General features: G+C 45.7%; 1 protein-coding gene across 2 annotated transcripts in view; it reads right to left on the bottom strand.

Annotated features, from left to right (window-relative positions):
* Positions 1-231: 231 nt before the first annotated feature.
* LOC144138429 (receptor-type guanylate cyclase Gyc76C-like) overlaps positions 232-13,234 on the bottom strand; it is a 326,776-nt gene continuing 313,773 nt past the window's right edge. For both annotated transcript variants that reach the window (XM_077670703.1, XM_077670704.1), the window contains exons 21-24: positions 12,750-13,092; positions 10,965-11,056; positions 9,212-9,487; positions 232-6,125 (exon numbers count right to left, since the gene is read on the bottom strand). In XM_077670703.1, coding sequence (XP_077526829.1) covers positions 5,523-6,125; positions 9,212-9,487; positions 10,965-11,056; positions 12,750-13,092 — 1,314 coding nt within the window. In that variant the 3' untranslated portion in view covers positions 232-5,522. The remainder of the gene's footprint in view (positions 6,126-9,211; positions 9,488-10,964; positions 11,057-12,749; positions 13,093-13,234) is intronic.

Genomic DNA, 13,234 nt, shown 5'->3' with positions numbered 1-13,234 from the left:
TATCAACACCTGGCTGATACTGAAACTAGTCGAGAGAGGGCGCTACAGCCCCTTTGGTGAAATACTGTTCCACACGTACTTGACAGTTTTTACGCTGAGTTAAGCTGCTTTAATTTCTTTGCTTTTAGTTCGACCAAGAAAGGCTATCGCCTTGAAAGAAATCTCAGGCAATCTTCTTCATGCATAAATTCCATCAACAGGTGCTACGCCCTTAATTACTAAGCAAGGAAATTGTGAAAAATAATTCATTTGTTTTATTTACACTAATGCCAAGAAGCACAGTCCAAACATTCGCTCTCAGTGCCACACACGCAAAAAAAAAAAAGAGTGAAACAAAAACACTAGAACATTCAAACAAACGTCTTGACGTTCAAACGATAACTTGCAACTGGTATCACAGAAGTCACCCGGAAAAAAAAAAAGTAAACAAGAACTTTTTTTTGGCACTGCCACACTGCTAACGTCCGCTTTTCTGCCTGTGGTTTTGAAAATGCCACTTGCAATTAGCCACCTAGCCAGCACTGACCCTTTTTCACTCCACTAAAAGTACCTGCAAAAGTACATGTCAAGCATATACCGTAACCTTTGAGTAGTTTACCGCAACAATAGTTTTTTAGTAGTTTTTACCCAATAGGGGAAAAAAAACATTGTCTCTGTCGTAGAGTTCGACGTATGGCATGAATGCAAGCAAATTCATAAAGATTCACGTAAAGGCCTATTTCTCGGGGTGTGCGTTTGCCATAAAGAAGCTCAACAAGGAAATAAAAATGCATTGTGAAAAGCACGCACGTCTCCCTTCTTCATTGCTTCTCAAAGTGAATTTCTCATTCAATACGACTGTGTTGCAGGTTGCTCAGCTGTATTTGAAGTTCTGAAATAAGTTTTTTGTATTTATCATTACTCTTTTACTTGGATGCTGGGTATGTCCAGCACCATCTGAGCTTCCAATACCACAAACCAAGAATTTCCGAAACCAAGTGCCAAGCTAGCAGCTACAAAAGACTGCATTTTCATCTTACTGAACATTGGTTTGGAGGAAAAGTATGCGCATTGAAAATTTTGGGTATTTGGGCCCAATGTTTGGGTGTTTTGCTGCGCAAGATGACAGATCGCTGTTGTTTTTGTAGGCTGAAGATGCAGTCAGAAACATCCCCATCCTCTATGAGGAAAGCGACGACGATCGTCGTCAAATAATCTATAATGCCCCCTCCAAAAACAGTGACATTACAATTATCGTTCTACAACTCACCAATTTTAAGAGCTTAGTAAGGGGCATTCGTTGACGACGATCCATGCAGATGAGGATCTGTCACGACTTAAATACGTACCAGAAACTTTTCACTCAATGACGCACATTTGCTGATAAAAATCGCAGCTTGGGGCCCAAACTGTTTTGAACTCCAGTTTCAATTGTCCCAGTCACCAAGAAGCTGTTTTGTTTTGCACAATGCACTGCACGTAACTCACCATAAAGGGAAGCTGAATAGACATGTTCCACCCATTACAAACCAGGCCTCAAGCCGCTGACTCCTGCTGGGGGCAGCCTCTCCATAGTTGAGCGTCGCAAAGTCCGCAAAGAGTGAAATACGACAGGTGCAAAGCACCGTTTTCTAATCCCTGCTCCATGTAATAGAAAACCTGCAAACTTACTGCTTTCCCACATAGCACTTTTATCTTCGTGCGCCTGAAATAGACCTGACAGAGGAGCCTGTGTGTTTAGCAGCTGGAAGTTCGTTTAGCAGTTTAGAGTGCGTTTAGAGTCCCATGATGATGCGCACACACCCTAAACGCACACACACGTTTAACTGCCAGCACCATTTTGAACGCACGAGTTGCCGCCACAGTAAAAGAAATGCCTTGCCAGAAAGCTAGCTTTCCTCGTACCCAAACACATCCTGTATTAATTGGGCTCTTGTTGACTGTACACAAAGACTCGTCACCAACTAGCCAGAGCACGCCAAGACGACTTGCGCTAACCAAAGTGATCGGTAAATGCAAAAAAAGTAGTTACGAACTTGTAAAAAGTAAGAGCTTGCATCGTTGAATTGGCTTACAACAGTAAAACTTGTTTTGAGTTCGTCCGCGGCAGGGTGAAAGCGATGATGGTTAGCAACGGATGCAAATGCTTCAGTGACACCTATTTTCCTCAGCATTAGGTACTTGGTAAGTATCGTTCACTGAACTGTGATTCCAGCATTGTTAAATGCGCGGGTTCCAGGCTGAATTGGGAAATGAGTTTGTCGTCACTTCCAATATGCGACAAATTGAGAGTAGAAAACTGACATACTGAAGTTCTAATGTGGCAGTAGCGATACAAACGGCTTTAGGGAAGGTAAAGGTTAAACGGCTTTAGGGAAGGTAAAGGTTTGGCTGGCTCAATTTAGGCTGGAAGTAGTTGCAGAGAGAGTTGCAATGGTCTCCTCAGCACAACTTGATTTCACTTCAAGTGGCAACTTATTAATTAAACGGTCTGTCCAGCAAATGTGACCGTCTCCTTCACTCCCAGCATAGTTCCACTTCGTGTTTTCATGGGCATGTTCCGTTGCCAAAGCAGTCCAAGAAAAACGATCGAGGACTGAGACATAGTTTGGTCATACCCCCTCTTGTTCGAAGTGTCTGCTTAGCCCTACGCTTGAAAACCCATCACCTTATGCACAGCGACTAAACTTGCAGTTCTTGACAATGGCACTTTGCCAAGAAATAAAAAAAAGTTTAAGCTCTCTAGACAGAGACAATGCAGTTGCGAGTAATAAAACGGCCATACACTGTTTTGTGCAGTGGGCTGCAAAGATGAAGCTATCTTCGAAAATTGCATTGCTTTCAGCGGTTTCTTTTTAAGGGGGTGTTGATGCATACTCGAAGAATAAATGTGGCAACCTAAACGGACGCAAATTCAACTCTGTGGCAGGGCTTTTCATGGCTGTCATGCACGCGATTATGTGGCAGTCTGATTGGCGGGTAGATGATCACGAATCCAGACGACGGAAGTCGTTAACGTTTACTGCTTCTGACTGTGAAAGCCTGTCTTATTTTTAAATAATTAGCCCCAGTTCTTCTCAGCCAAGATCACGCTGCGTGCCGTCCGAAATGAAAAGAACGGACATTTCTCCGTAAAATAAAAAAAAACTTTGATTCTTCTTTTGCCACTCAGGTACTGAACCCATAAGCAACGACACAAGGCACTCATAATACATGCACGCACAGAACCGATCCACATTCGCTCGAAGTATTGGGAATAAAAATAAAGGAACACTGAAAAACGTTAAATACAAACTTAGCTCAACACTGCGTGACGCGTGCGGTCACGACGTTTCAGTAATGAAACCACACTGGGGGTGACTATGGAGTACACTGGCGTGGGGGGAGAAGAGGGAAAAAAATGCGTTCTTGAAAAACTTCAACACTAAGCTCAACGTTTGAACACTGCGCCCTTCCGCAATATTGCTCAGCAGGCCAAACGACAACAAAAGTCATGGAAATAATGTAAAGCACATGTACGAAAAACACGCTTGTTCATTCGTTTTGACTTGGAATGAGGATGCGCTCTGACAGAAAAGAACCGAGAAATAGGGAGTGAGGGGCGGGTGAAATTGTACACAAGTTAACGGTTGGATTGTTCACGGCACACCGAAAATGGCACGATGGCACCAAAAGCTCGGTGCAACAGTTCATACGCACAGTGGTATTGGAAGAGCACGGCTCAACGGGTCGTAAGACGTACACGACACAAAAACTAGAAATCTTAGCTTTGACGCAGTCAGGTGCTCCTAGCACGATAATGCATTTGTCAAAAGTCTCTATGCGCTCTTCGCAAATAAACAAAACAAAACAAAGAAAGCGAAAGACAAGAAGGCAAGTGATACGCACTTGAAAAAGAAACCACGCAGGTTTGTTTTTGGCAATAACCTCCGTGAACAAGTAACAAACAATCACGTTGACTCGAAAGCGGCTGTGTCATTAGTTTGAAGTCATTGAAGTCAATTATTGTACTGGGCACTGGCGGCACTCATTGTTTCTCCTGCGACAGATGCACATGGATGTTTCACACGTTCCGCACCACCACAGTTCGCGCACCATGTGAGCTCGAAAACGCTCGCCGTTCACGGTTCGATGAGCGATGCTCTCAGCTCTCAGGAATGTAGATGCCGAAGGGTTAAGTCGTAACGAAGCTCTCCGATGCGCGAAGATTTTCGCACGCTGGCTGTGAAGACAGTCCAAGCTTTTTTTGTTATTGTTTCTCCTTTTGACTGCAGACCTGGAAGAGCAGCCAAGTGGGGATGTCGTTGCAACGATGCAGTTCATACACTTCGACAGGGCTGCAAAATGAGCAACCATCGATGGTACTTTCACATTTGTGAAGCCCCTTCTTCTTAGAACTTTACATTTTTACTGCTACACATACAGACAAGTCTCTTATTACCCATCTTTACTTAGTTTCAAAGCAAGATGTTCCATGCGTCGGTTATTGGAGCTTTTGCACTTGCACTATTCACACATGCGGGCGTTTCAAAGGATGGCTTGAATGGGTTCATTAGGAAGAGAAAACAGACTCTAGTGCTTCAATTTGTTACTTACAAAAAGTCAGGTTCAGAGTGTTGTAAGTTGACAAGAAGTGTAGACTTAGCGTTCCATTTCTGTACAACAAAACTTGCCGGTTTCACACGGCTGATAGTCTGCGGGTGTGCCTCAAGGCATTCTCTGCACCCTTCACTGTTCACTGCACGAGCAGTTCTGGTCTATCCCTATGTGGCGGGAGATTCAAACTGAAATTCTGTACCAGAGAAATGGTTACAACAAAGCTTGATTGTACAGACAATGTTATGTACTGCTGGAACCATTCGGGATGTCCGTACCCATTCCGCACTAAACAACTTGTATCACATGTTTTTAATTCCTCTCAGAACAAAATAGTAATTCAAATCTCCCGCCATTCCATGCAGGATGCCACGATGGGCAAAACTAAAACAGGCAGCCATCTTCTTCTTGCCATTTCTAAACTATACAGAGCCAGCCCCCACAAAAATGCACACGGCTATTCATTGACTTAATTTTGTTCCTATTTAGCCAACAGACACCTAAAAAAAAGTGTCCAGCCTTTCCACAGTGTTCGTTTTAAAACATGACCGCAAAGGTAACTTGTTGATGTCGGGCAAAAAAAATGTCCAAGACAAAAATTGTGCGGATTGCAGAAAAATATCCCGTGGCAGGCATTGGCATGCATTGAAGGTGCAAACTGTATTGGTTGAACAAGTAGGATCTTATTAATAAAAAAAAAAGCTGCTCCAAAAATTAGACCGACCATTCTCGTAACAGGTACAGTTATTAAGCATAGTTTTCACTGAAAGAAGTCAACTAAAATTCAACGTGCATTTTTGTAACAACTGGGAAACACAGCCCCCTTTCAAGGCTGTTTCGTTGCGGAACCACTGCTCAGTGTGCACTTTTTTTGCACCTTCTAGGACGTCAGAACACATGCACACAGGCACCGAAGATGAAGCAGGCACTCGTCGTCACCGTCGTAATCACACGATGCTCTCCGCCGGATCATCAACACTCTCACACACGAACCTCGGCAGTCCTCCCCCTCCCGCATCGGCCAAGGCGTCCAAGTCACGTGACTTCTCCCGCGACACACCCGACGAGCGGAGGAGACCGGTAAACACTTTCTTCAGCTTGTCCTTCGCGGGCATTAACGCCGTGATCTCGTCGCACGAGCGCCACCGCTTTGCCGCGTCTTCTGCGAGGAGAACGAGGTGACCGCCCGCGCCATCACCGTTGCAGTTCGTCGAAACGTCCCTCAACAACGGTCGTGCACTCTCGTCGAGGCTTTTGAGACCGTTCTTTCCCCGGTCAGCGGCCCACTGCCGCGACCGAAGCACGGCCAGGTCAGGGTTCGAGCAGCCAAACTCGTCTTTGTTGGAAGCCGTATCGCTGCCGCCGCCGCCACCGCAACGCCGGTGGGGGATTGTGAGACCGCTGTCGAGGTCGGCAATGCTGTTGGTGCGGGAGGACGCTGCGCCGTCTAAGAGGTCGTGCCGCCGAGGGTTCTTGTGTGTGAAGGATGACTCGCGCGATGGCTTGGGCCTCAGGATGCCCGGGCTGTCTTGCTTTAGCCGGTGTAGGGCCTGGGATAGGGAGGAAAGAAAGAGGTGGCAATGTGACCGCTTTTTTTTTTATTCTGGTAGGTGCGTCAAACATTTACGTTAGAAACCGCAGGCATTTACAATTGTGATAATTAAAGGGAAGCTGAAGCGCTTTCCAAAAAATTTGAGTTAGATTAACAGTTATATAGTTTCTTGCGCGCTGATTCCGAATATCACATTGAAATTTATCGTACATGAGTCCAAGTGGCATTTATATTGTAAAAAGCGCGGCCCCGTTTGAAAGACGCGCGCTTTTCGTCTTTTGACGCCCCTGATTGGTTGCGCCCGTCATGACGTCAACGGAGGACACCCTTTGGCCGCGCGGGTTGTCGGAAGCATTGCGAACGATCGCACGGTTGCCTTTGCGGCAATTTAGCTTGCAGTTTCATTTTCGCACATGACTGGAAGTTTTTTTTATAATTTCCCGTGCTGTTGGTTCAATTAACTTGGAGCTTAAATTTGCTTTACACGACAGAGAACCCCAAAGCGGTGACTGTGACGTCGACTAGTGGGTTCCATCAAAATATTTTTGAATTAGGCAACCAGCATAGGGGGATTTTATACCTTATGTTAATATTACGTACTGCCTTAACTGTTTCTTATTATACACAAAACCATTTATGCCGAAGATTAATGGGCGTTTTATAAACAATCTACCAGCGAAAAGCACGTACGTGCACTGCGCGAAAAAAATAGCGTTCATGCCAGTAGCGGTCCCAGAGATTGGTTTTAGGGGGGGCGAATTTGTTTTTTTTTGGGGGGGGGGGGGGGGGGGGCGATTTTTTTCTTCTTTTTTTGTGGGGCGAATAAGAACCGCTCCTCTCCTTGCTCCAGTTCTGCGGAGGAGGTGATAACCATGCCAGCGTGTGCGTGTATGTTGTGTAACCCGCTTGCGCACAAATCACTTAGCGACACAGTGGTTTTTGACCCCCGTAGGCGGTGCTACGGCTGACTCGAGCCCGCATTTAACCTCGCGCAAGTGGAATGCTTCGAAAAAAACAAAAAATAAGAAGCTGAGGACCTTTTTGGGGGGGGGGGCGATCGCCCCCTTCGCCCCCCCCCCTTGGGACCGCCACTGGTTCATGCGCTGTAAACGTATATACGAGATACATCTTGCCGATACACGCATAAACCAACAAGCAGACTCTGCTTCCGCATTTCCTTTGTTCGTTGTCGCCCACCCCAGCCCCGTTACTCATCCCCGTACACAGACCCACACGCGCGCGCCATTTCGGCAGCGGCGCTACGGCGCCTCCGCGATTGCTAGCTGCACTTTGATGAGTGGCGTCTTACTGCTTCACATGCATTTATTCTGAAAACACTGCAGCATACTAGTGCCTGCTCAGCTTTATTGGCTGTAGTAGGGCTTGATTTTCGCTTGTGCGTTGCGCATTCTGCTACAATATTACGGCCACCTCGTTATAATTAACAGACCAGTCGGACAAGCCAGTTACGTTGTAGTTACGTTACTTTAGGTAACAATCACCAAACGTTTGTGATAATGAATCGTTGGCCTGTTTCAGCATTTCTAGATTTAAGCATTTACCGCGCTAGTCGGAGAGAGGCCGTATATTTACTCTTTGCTCCTAATTTTTTTAGTATCATCATTATATATATTACCGACTATCACTGGAGCACACTTGAGGTTCAGTGACAACAAGTGCTTGCCAGGTTATAATATGCAGCCACACGGAATCTTGGGCAAAAAATTAGGCCCCCGCAGTCAACACAAATTATGGCACGGTAGTGGTTCGGAGTGGTGTTTTTTTTTTTTTAATTCCAGACAAACATCACCTTATCGTGACATGTATACTTGCAAAATAAGTAACCTGGTTGTCTTGGTTCTTTTACTTTGTAGGAATACTGTTTACCTCTTAGCCGGGAGAGAGCTTCTATCAGGATTGGCCCCTTGTTTTACTTTCGCCAAAAAATTGTTTTTTTGAACACTGTCCTGAGCCCATAAGGAAAGAAAACCGACGCGTTTAACGAAACAAGTATTTCCTGAACAAATGTGACTTGGTTTCTGGAATGGAACGAAGCATCCCCGGCCAAAGTACAGCAGTATTTCCCATCCTTCCTAAATCTAGAATATAATGTGAACATTAACATCCGTCGCATCAAAAAAAAAAAAAAAAAAAAAACAGCATTGGAGCGGTTTACAAAGTAATTAACGTAGTGTAGTATATTCTCTGTCATCAAGCACAGCCACCTCGGCTGTCGCTTCCGTATGTTATCAAGCATCCCGGCGTGGCATTATTCTGCTTAGGAATACGCATGATAACGTATGCCTCGTTTGGCGTTCGTGCATACTTTTTGAACACGAAAATTGTACAAATGAGTGCTATCAACCACAACAACAACAAGTATCATTCACAAGGAAACACGGCGAAAAGAGCATGGCCGAGGCGGCCGATCCGGCCGGAAGTCCAGGTATGACGTTTTTCAGCCGGTTTTCGCCCGCGCTCTTCGGTCTTCCGGCATCGCGCGGCGAGATGGGGGCGGGGCATCGGGCCACTTTTGTTTGCTCATTGCGCCGCTTCTATTGCATGTATTGCGAAAATATTTCGTACACATGAACTATTCAATGTGTACTTGCTGCTAGTCAATTTTTCTTTTAATTCTAAAACCGCTTCACCTTCCCTTTAACTTCATCATGTGGTATGATGCATGCATAGTTTGCCTGCTCACACACGCATAGATAAGATACAACATGCCGTCAGCAACAGGACTCGCTCTTCATCACTAAGCAAAAGGCGAGTGGGATCCTGACCCAATCCTCTTTCAAAGGCAGTGGCAGGTCGTCCTACTCCTCATGCTCATAAGTAGTAGTTAAGCACAATAAAAGTCTTGCGTGAGTAGATGGTTGAGAAGACAGAACGTCCTCTCTGAGGGTTACTTTAATGATCCCTTTCCCCTTGAGGTGTGCAGTCCAGTGGTACGCTGAGTATACTTATGCTCCTTCTTCTCAAAAAAAGCGATAAAAAGTCATTCGCTGCTCGCATTAGTTTCAGCCTTTCAGCCATAGCCAAGGAATATAAAACCCCTCAAATAAGAGGGCAGGTACTCACCTGGATGCCGCCCATGACGGATCCGTTCATCAGGCCCACGCTGAGAAGGTCGCCGTCGTGTTCCGACAGCTTGGGGATCAGTGAGCCTCGGCGAGGCAAGAGGCCCTGCTCGACCTTGGGGCTCCGGTGGGGCGCCGTGCCGCAGCCTCCGGCCGTGGCGCCACCGTCGACCACGTTGAACAGCGGCACGGGCATGCAGTGGTTGCCGTCCACGCGCCGGTGCTGGGGCCCCGCCTTGTGGCCCAGCAGCCAGTAGGTGCGCAGCTCGCCCTTCCCCTGGGGCGGTGGGGAACACGGATGAAGGGACCCTCCCTATCCGAAACGCTCGTTTCTAAAGAAGTGAATGCCATTAGAAAGAATTTGGGCACATCATCATCATAAATAGCCTGTTTGGGTAGACCGAAGAACAATGATTTATCTTATGGAAATCATTGTCACTATAAGGCATTCAGGAACATTATCGTCACCACCACAATCATCATCATCATCATAAAGAGCCTGTTTGAGTCCACTAGGGAACAGATTCTGGTTGAACATCTTTAAACGGCAGCGTAAAGATGTTCAACCAGTACCAACTTTCCCAAATGTTGATCCTTCTGCAGAACAAATTCAGGGTCTTGTCTGGTCCTGTTTAGTTTACCATACCTTGGTTGCCACTCTTTTCAGGTATATAACAGTGGGCTAGTGACATTCATTAAGGTGTATCCAGTGGGCTGGAAAGCGAAGGCAACATTAGGGGCCATTAGCTTCATTCCGACAATTCTTCAACGTCATAAATACCATTGCTCCAACCATCAACGGCAATTGCTACACTGCCAGATGTAAGTGGCATCCCAGGCACATCAAACTGCTGCTGATATGTGTCAGCCTCATCTACACATTCCATGTGAACGTTTCTATAGTGGCCCTCTATCTAGTTTTATGCTCTTTCTGCTTTCCCTTCTAAGCTTTCAACAACTTGTGCCTATGTATATCTGCTCGTAGAAGGAAGAGGCAAAATTTTCTGTGTTCCTTATATGTTGAAGACACTTGGGTCCAAATAGCCCCCTCGCTGCACCAAAGTTTGAATTCCTTTGTTACTTTTGAGGAGAGGTTGCCACAGTGAATGAAGTCAGTGCGGTAATCAACCTAACAATTACCCCTAAGGTCTGGCAAGGCAGCTGAAGCTCCTGACATGCGCAAGTTGAAAATGAAAAAAAGCGCAATAACTGAAACAAATGGGAGAGTGCATTATACATTTTAAAAGTAGCAGCCAATTTTAATAAAATTAGGTAGAATATAATGAATTGCAGACACATTCGTTCAGACATCTCTGTTTTCAGCAAATGCTACCCAAGCTTTAGTAATTATGCTTGCTCTAATCCCACAAGAAGTAAGAGGATGTGTATGTAAATGCATTAAAAAAAAAAAAAAACGAATGGAACTACGTTAAGCTAAAAGATCTTTGCCATCCACTATTAGAACCTGTGTCCAATGACACATTAAATGAAATCTTTGAAAGCAGTGCTCTTGTAAAAGCACTGCTTTCAAAGATGAAATCGGTTGTTTTAAAGCCTAAAAGAGTGAAAGTGCAAAAAGACTGGTTGCTCTTAAATGGACAGTGAAAGAAAACAAAGTTGGTTACAATTGATAAGAAAAAATTACAATTGAAAGGGTTGTGGGCCGTTCAGTCAGTCCTGCAAAAACTTTCAAGCCAATGAGAGCATCATGCAGAAAAAAGAAGCACACAACTCAAGACAGCACGGGTGCTTACCTTCATTTTGACAAGACCTCGGTCGGCAATGTCGTAGCCGCCAATTTTTACAAGCAGGTCTCTACACTGGCTACTGATGTGGATCTTGAGAGCTGTAAGCAAAAATGCGAAAGCATGGGCAAAAATAAAGAGCACACTACATTTAGCGACAATTGTACCCTCTTAAGATGGACCGTTCGGGCCTTGTAAGAGAGATGATTTCTAAAGAAATGCGCTCATCACAAACCATGATTAAATTATCTTTGCTCTACCTCTACTGCACTGGTCCTTTTGTTTTTAAACAACTGCATTCCTGGAGCACAAGTTTGGCAGCGTACATTATAGTAGACATTTTATTAGCCAAGAATGCGCGAAGAATTTTCAATTAAACTAAAAAAAATTATTTCACTCTGGCACTAAAAGTGGTGAAAATGGAAATGGGGCTTGGTTATTTTGGCAGCTCAAATTTCCGTAAAGCTACCAAAAAATATAAGCACTAATTTTTCTGCAGATTTTTATGGCTAATTTTTTACTTCAAGCGCTATCCCATCAAGAACTTGACACTGCCTTCCACCTCTTCTAGACCGGCCGTTGTTTCCTGCAGATTCGTAGAGTAGAATTGAAATGCATTACATGAATGGGCTCAAGAGTAAAATACTGCCTACAAAAATCCCCTCGGACGTACAGCAACATGTACCGCTATACATATAGCATCGTGGTAATAACACGTATTGATTGATTATGATGTTTAACGTGACAACGCTACGCAGATGCTCCGGATTAATTTCAACTACCTGAGGATCTTTACCGTCAGCTGAAATCTCGGACACACGGGTGTTTTCACTTTCTGCCTCCATCAGGAAAGTGTCCACCGCGATAATAACACAAATAGCAACATGCATAGCTATGCGTATAGCCACATGTATAGCTGTACGTATAGCAACATATATAGCTATATGTACAGCAACATCTATGGCTCCACGTATGGTGCCCTGTACAGCAACATGTACAGTTACAACCCGGATATAACGAAGTTGAAAAAAATTCGCAATTTTTCGTTGCATGCAGGTTTTGAGTTAAGGCTCGCGGATTGAAGCAGAAACGAAACTGAAATGTTAGACGTCAGTGATGGTGATCTCGCCCTTAAAGGATTTATTTCACAGTGAAAAAAACGCGTGCTTTGCGCCTGCTGCTTTCCCACGAACTCAGTGACTACTCGGCACTTCAAAGAAGCAAGGTCAGTTACCCTCGCATTCACAAACGTAGCTAGAGTATCACTTTTGCCTTTTCACACTTTTCGGCGCCTTAACCCATTTCAAGGACCAAACGTATGCTGAAAGGACACCTTTTCGCAAACTTGATGCTCTCTGCTGCACTGAAAATTGTTGACAGGATGCATGCAGGGATAGTGCACTGGGCGGCTACGTTCTTCTTTCTCACCGATGGAGACGGCATTTAAAATGTCGAGATTGTCTTGAAAAGACAAATCTTTTCTTTTTTTGGCAGAAGAACTCATAATCGACGAACTGACATGACAGATGGCAGTGGAGACGCGCGAGAATACACGCCGACAGGCAGGCCTAGCACCTCACCGACACTGCACTCACTCTGGAAACGCATATGGTAGTTTGCGGTTCGAGCGAAGTTCGCTAAATTAGTGAATTTCTCCAGCCGATTTTTCAGAAAAACTGCAAAAAACAGTGGCCCAGTGAATTTGTTCTTAGCGAATATAGGTGCAACAGCCAGAGCGGTCAAAGTGGCAACAGCGGGTAGTACAACAACGTAGAAGAGATGGCGCGTCCTCACCTTCCCCGTTGGACTCCATGCGGGAGGCGGTGTTGACGGTGTCGCCGAACAGGCAGTAGCGGGGCATGGTGAGGCCGACGACGCCGGCGACCACGGGGCCCGAGTGGATGCCGATGCGCAGCCGGAGGGCGGCGCCCGGCCGGTGGCGGATGGTGAAGTGGCGCACCGCGTCCAGGATCTCGAGCGCCATGGAGGCCACCTCGCAGGCGTGCGCGTCCCCGTTGCGCTCGGGCAGGCCGCTGACGACCATGTAGGCGTCGCCAATGGTCTCCACCTTGTACACGTCGTAGTGGCGGATGATCGAGTCGAAGCACGTGTACAGCTCGTTCAGGAACGTCACCACCTGCGTGCGAGAAGAGGAGGAAAAAAGGATCTGTCACTGGTGAAAAGAGTTTCTCCTTTCAATGGCAACTGAAGCGTTCACAGGGTGCAAGTATTTTGGCACTAAACTCGGTGACAACTTAAGAACGGCACCGGAAGTTGCC

This window comes from Haemaphysalis longicornis, unplaced genomic scaffold, assembly GCF_048455015.1.
Source record: "Haemaphysalis longicornis isolate Haplotype H1 unplaced genomic scaffold, Haemaphysalis longicornis Haplotype H1 scaffold_5, whole genome shotgun sequence".
NCBI lineage: Eukaryota > Metazoa > Arthropoda > Arachnida > Ixodida > Ixodidae > Haemaphysalis > Haemaphysalis longicornis.
This window is presented reverse-complemented; position numbering and strand designations above follow the sequence as displayed.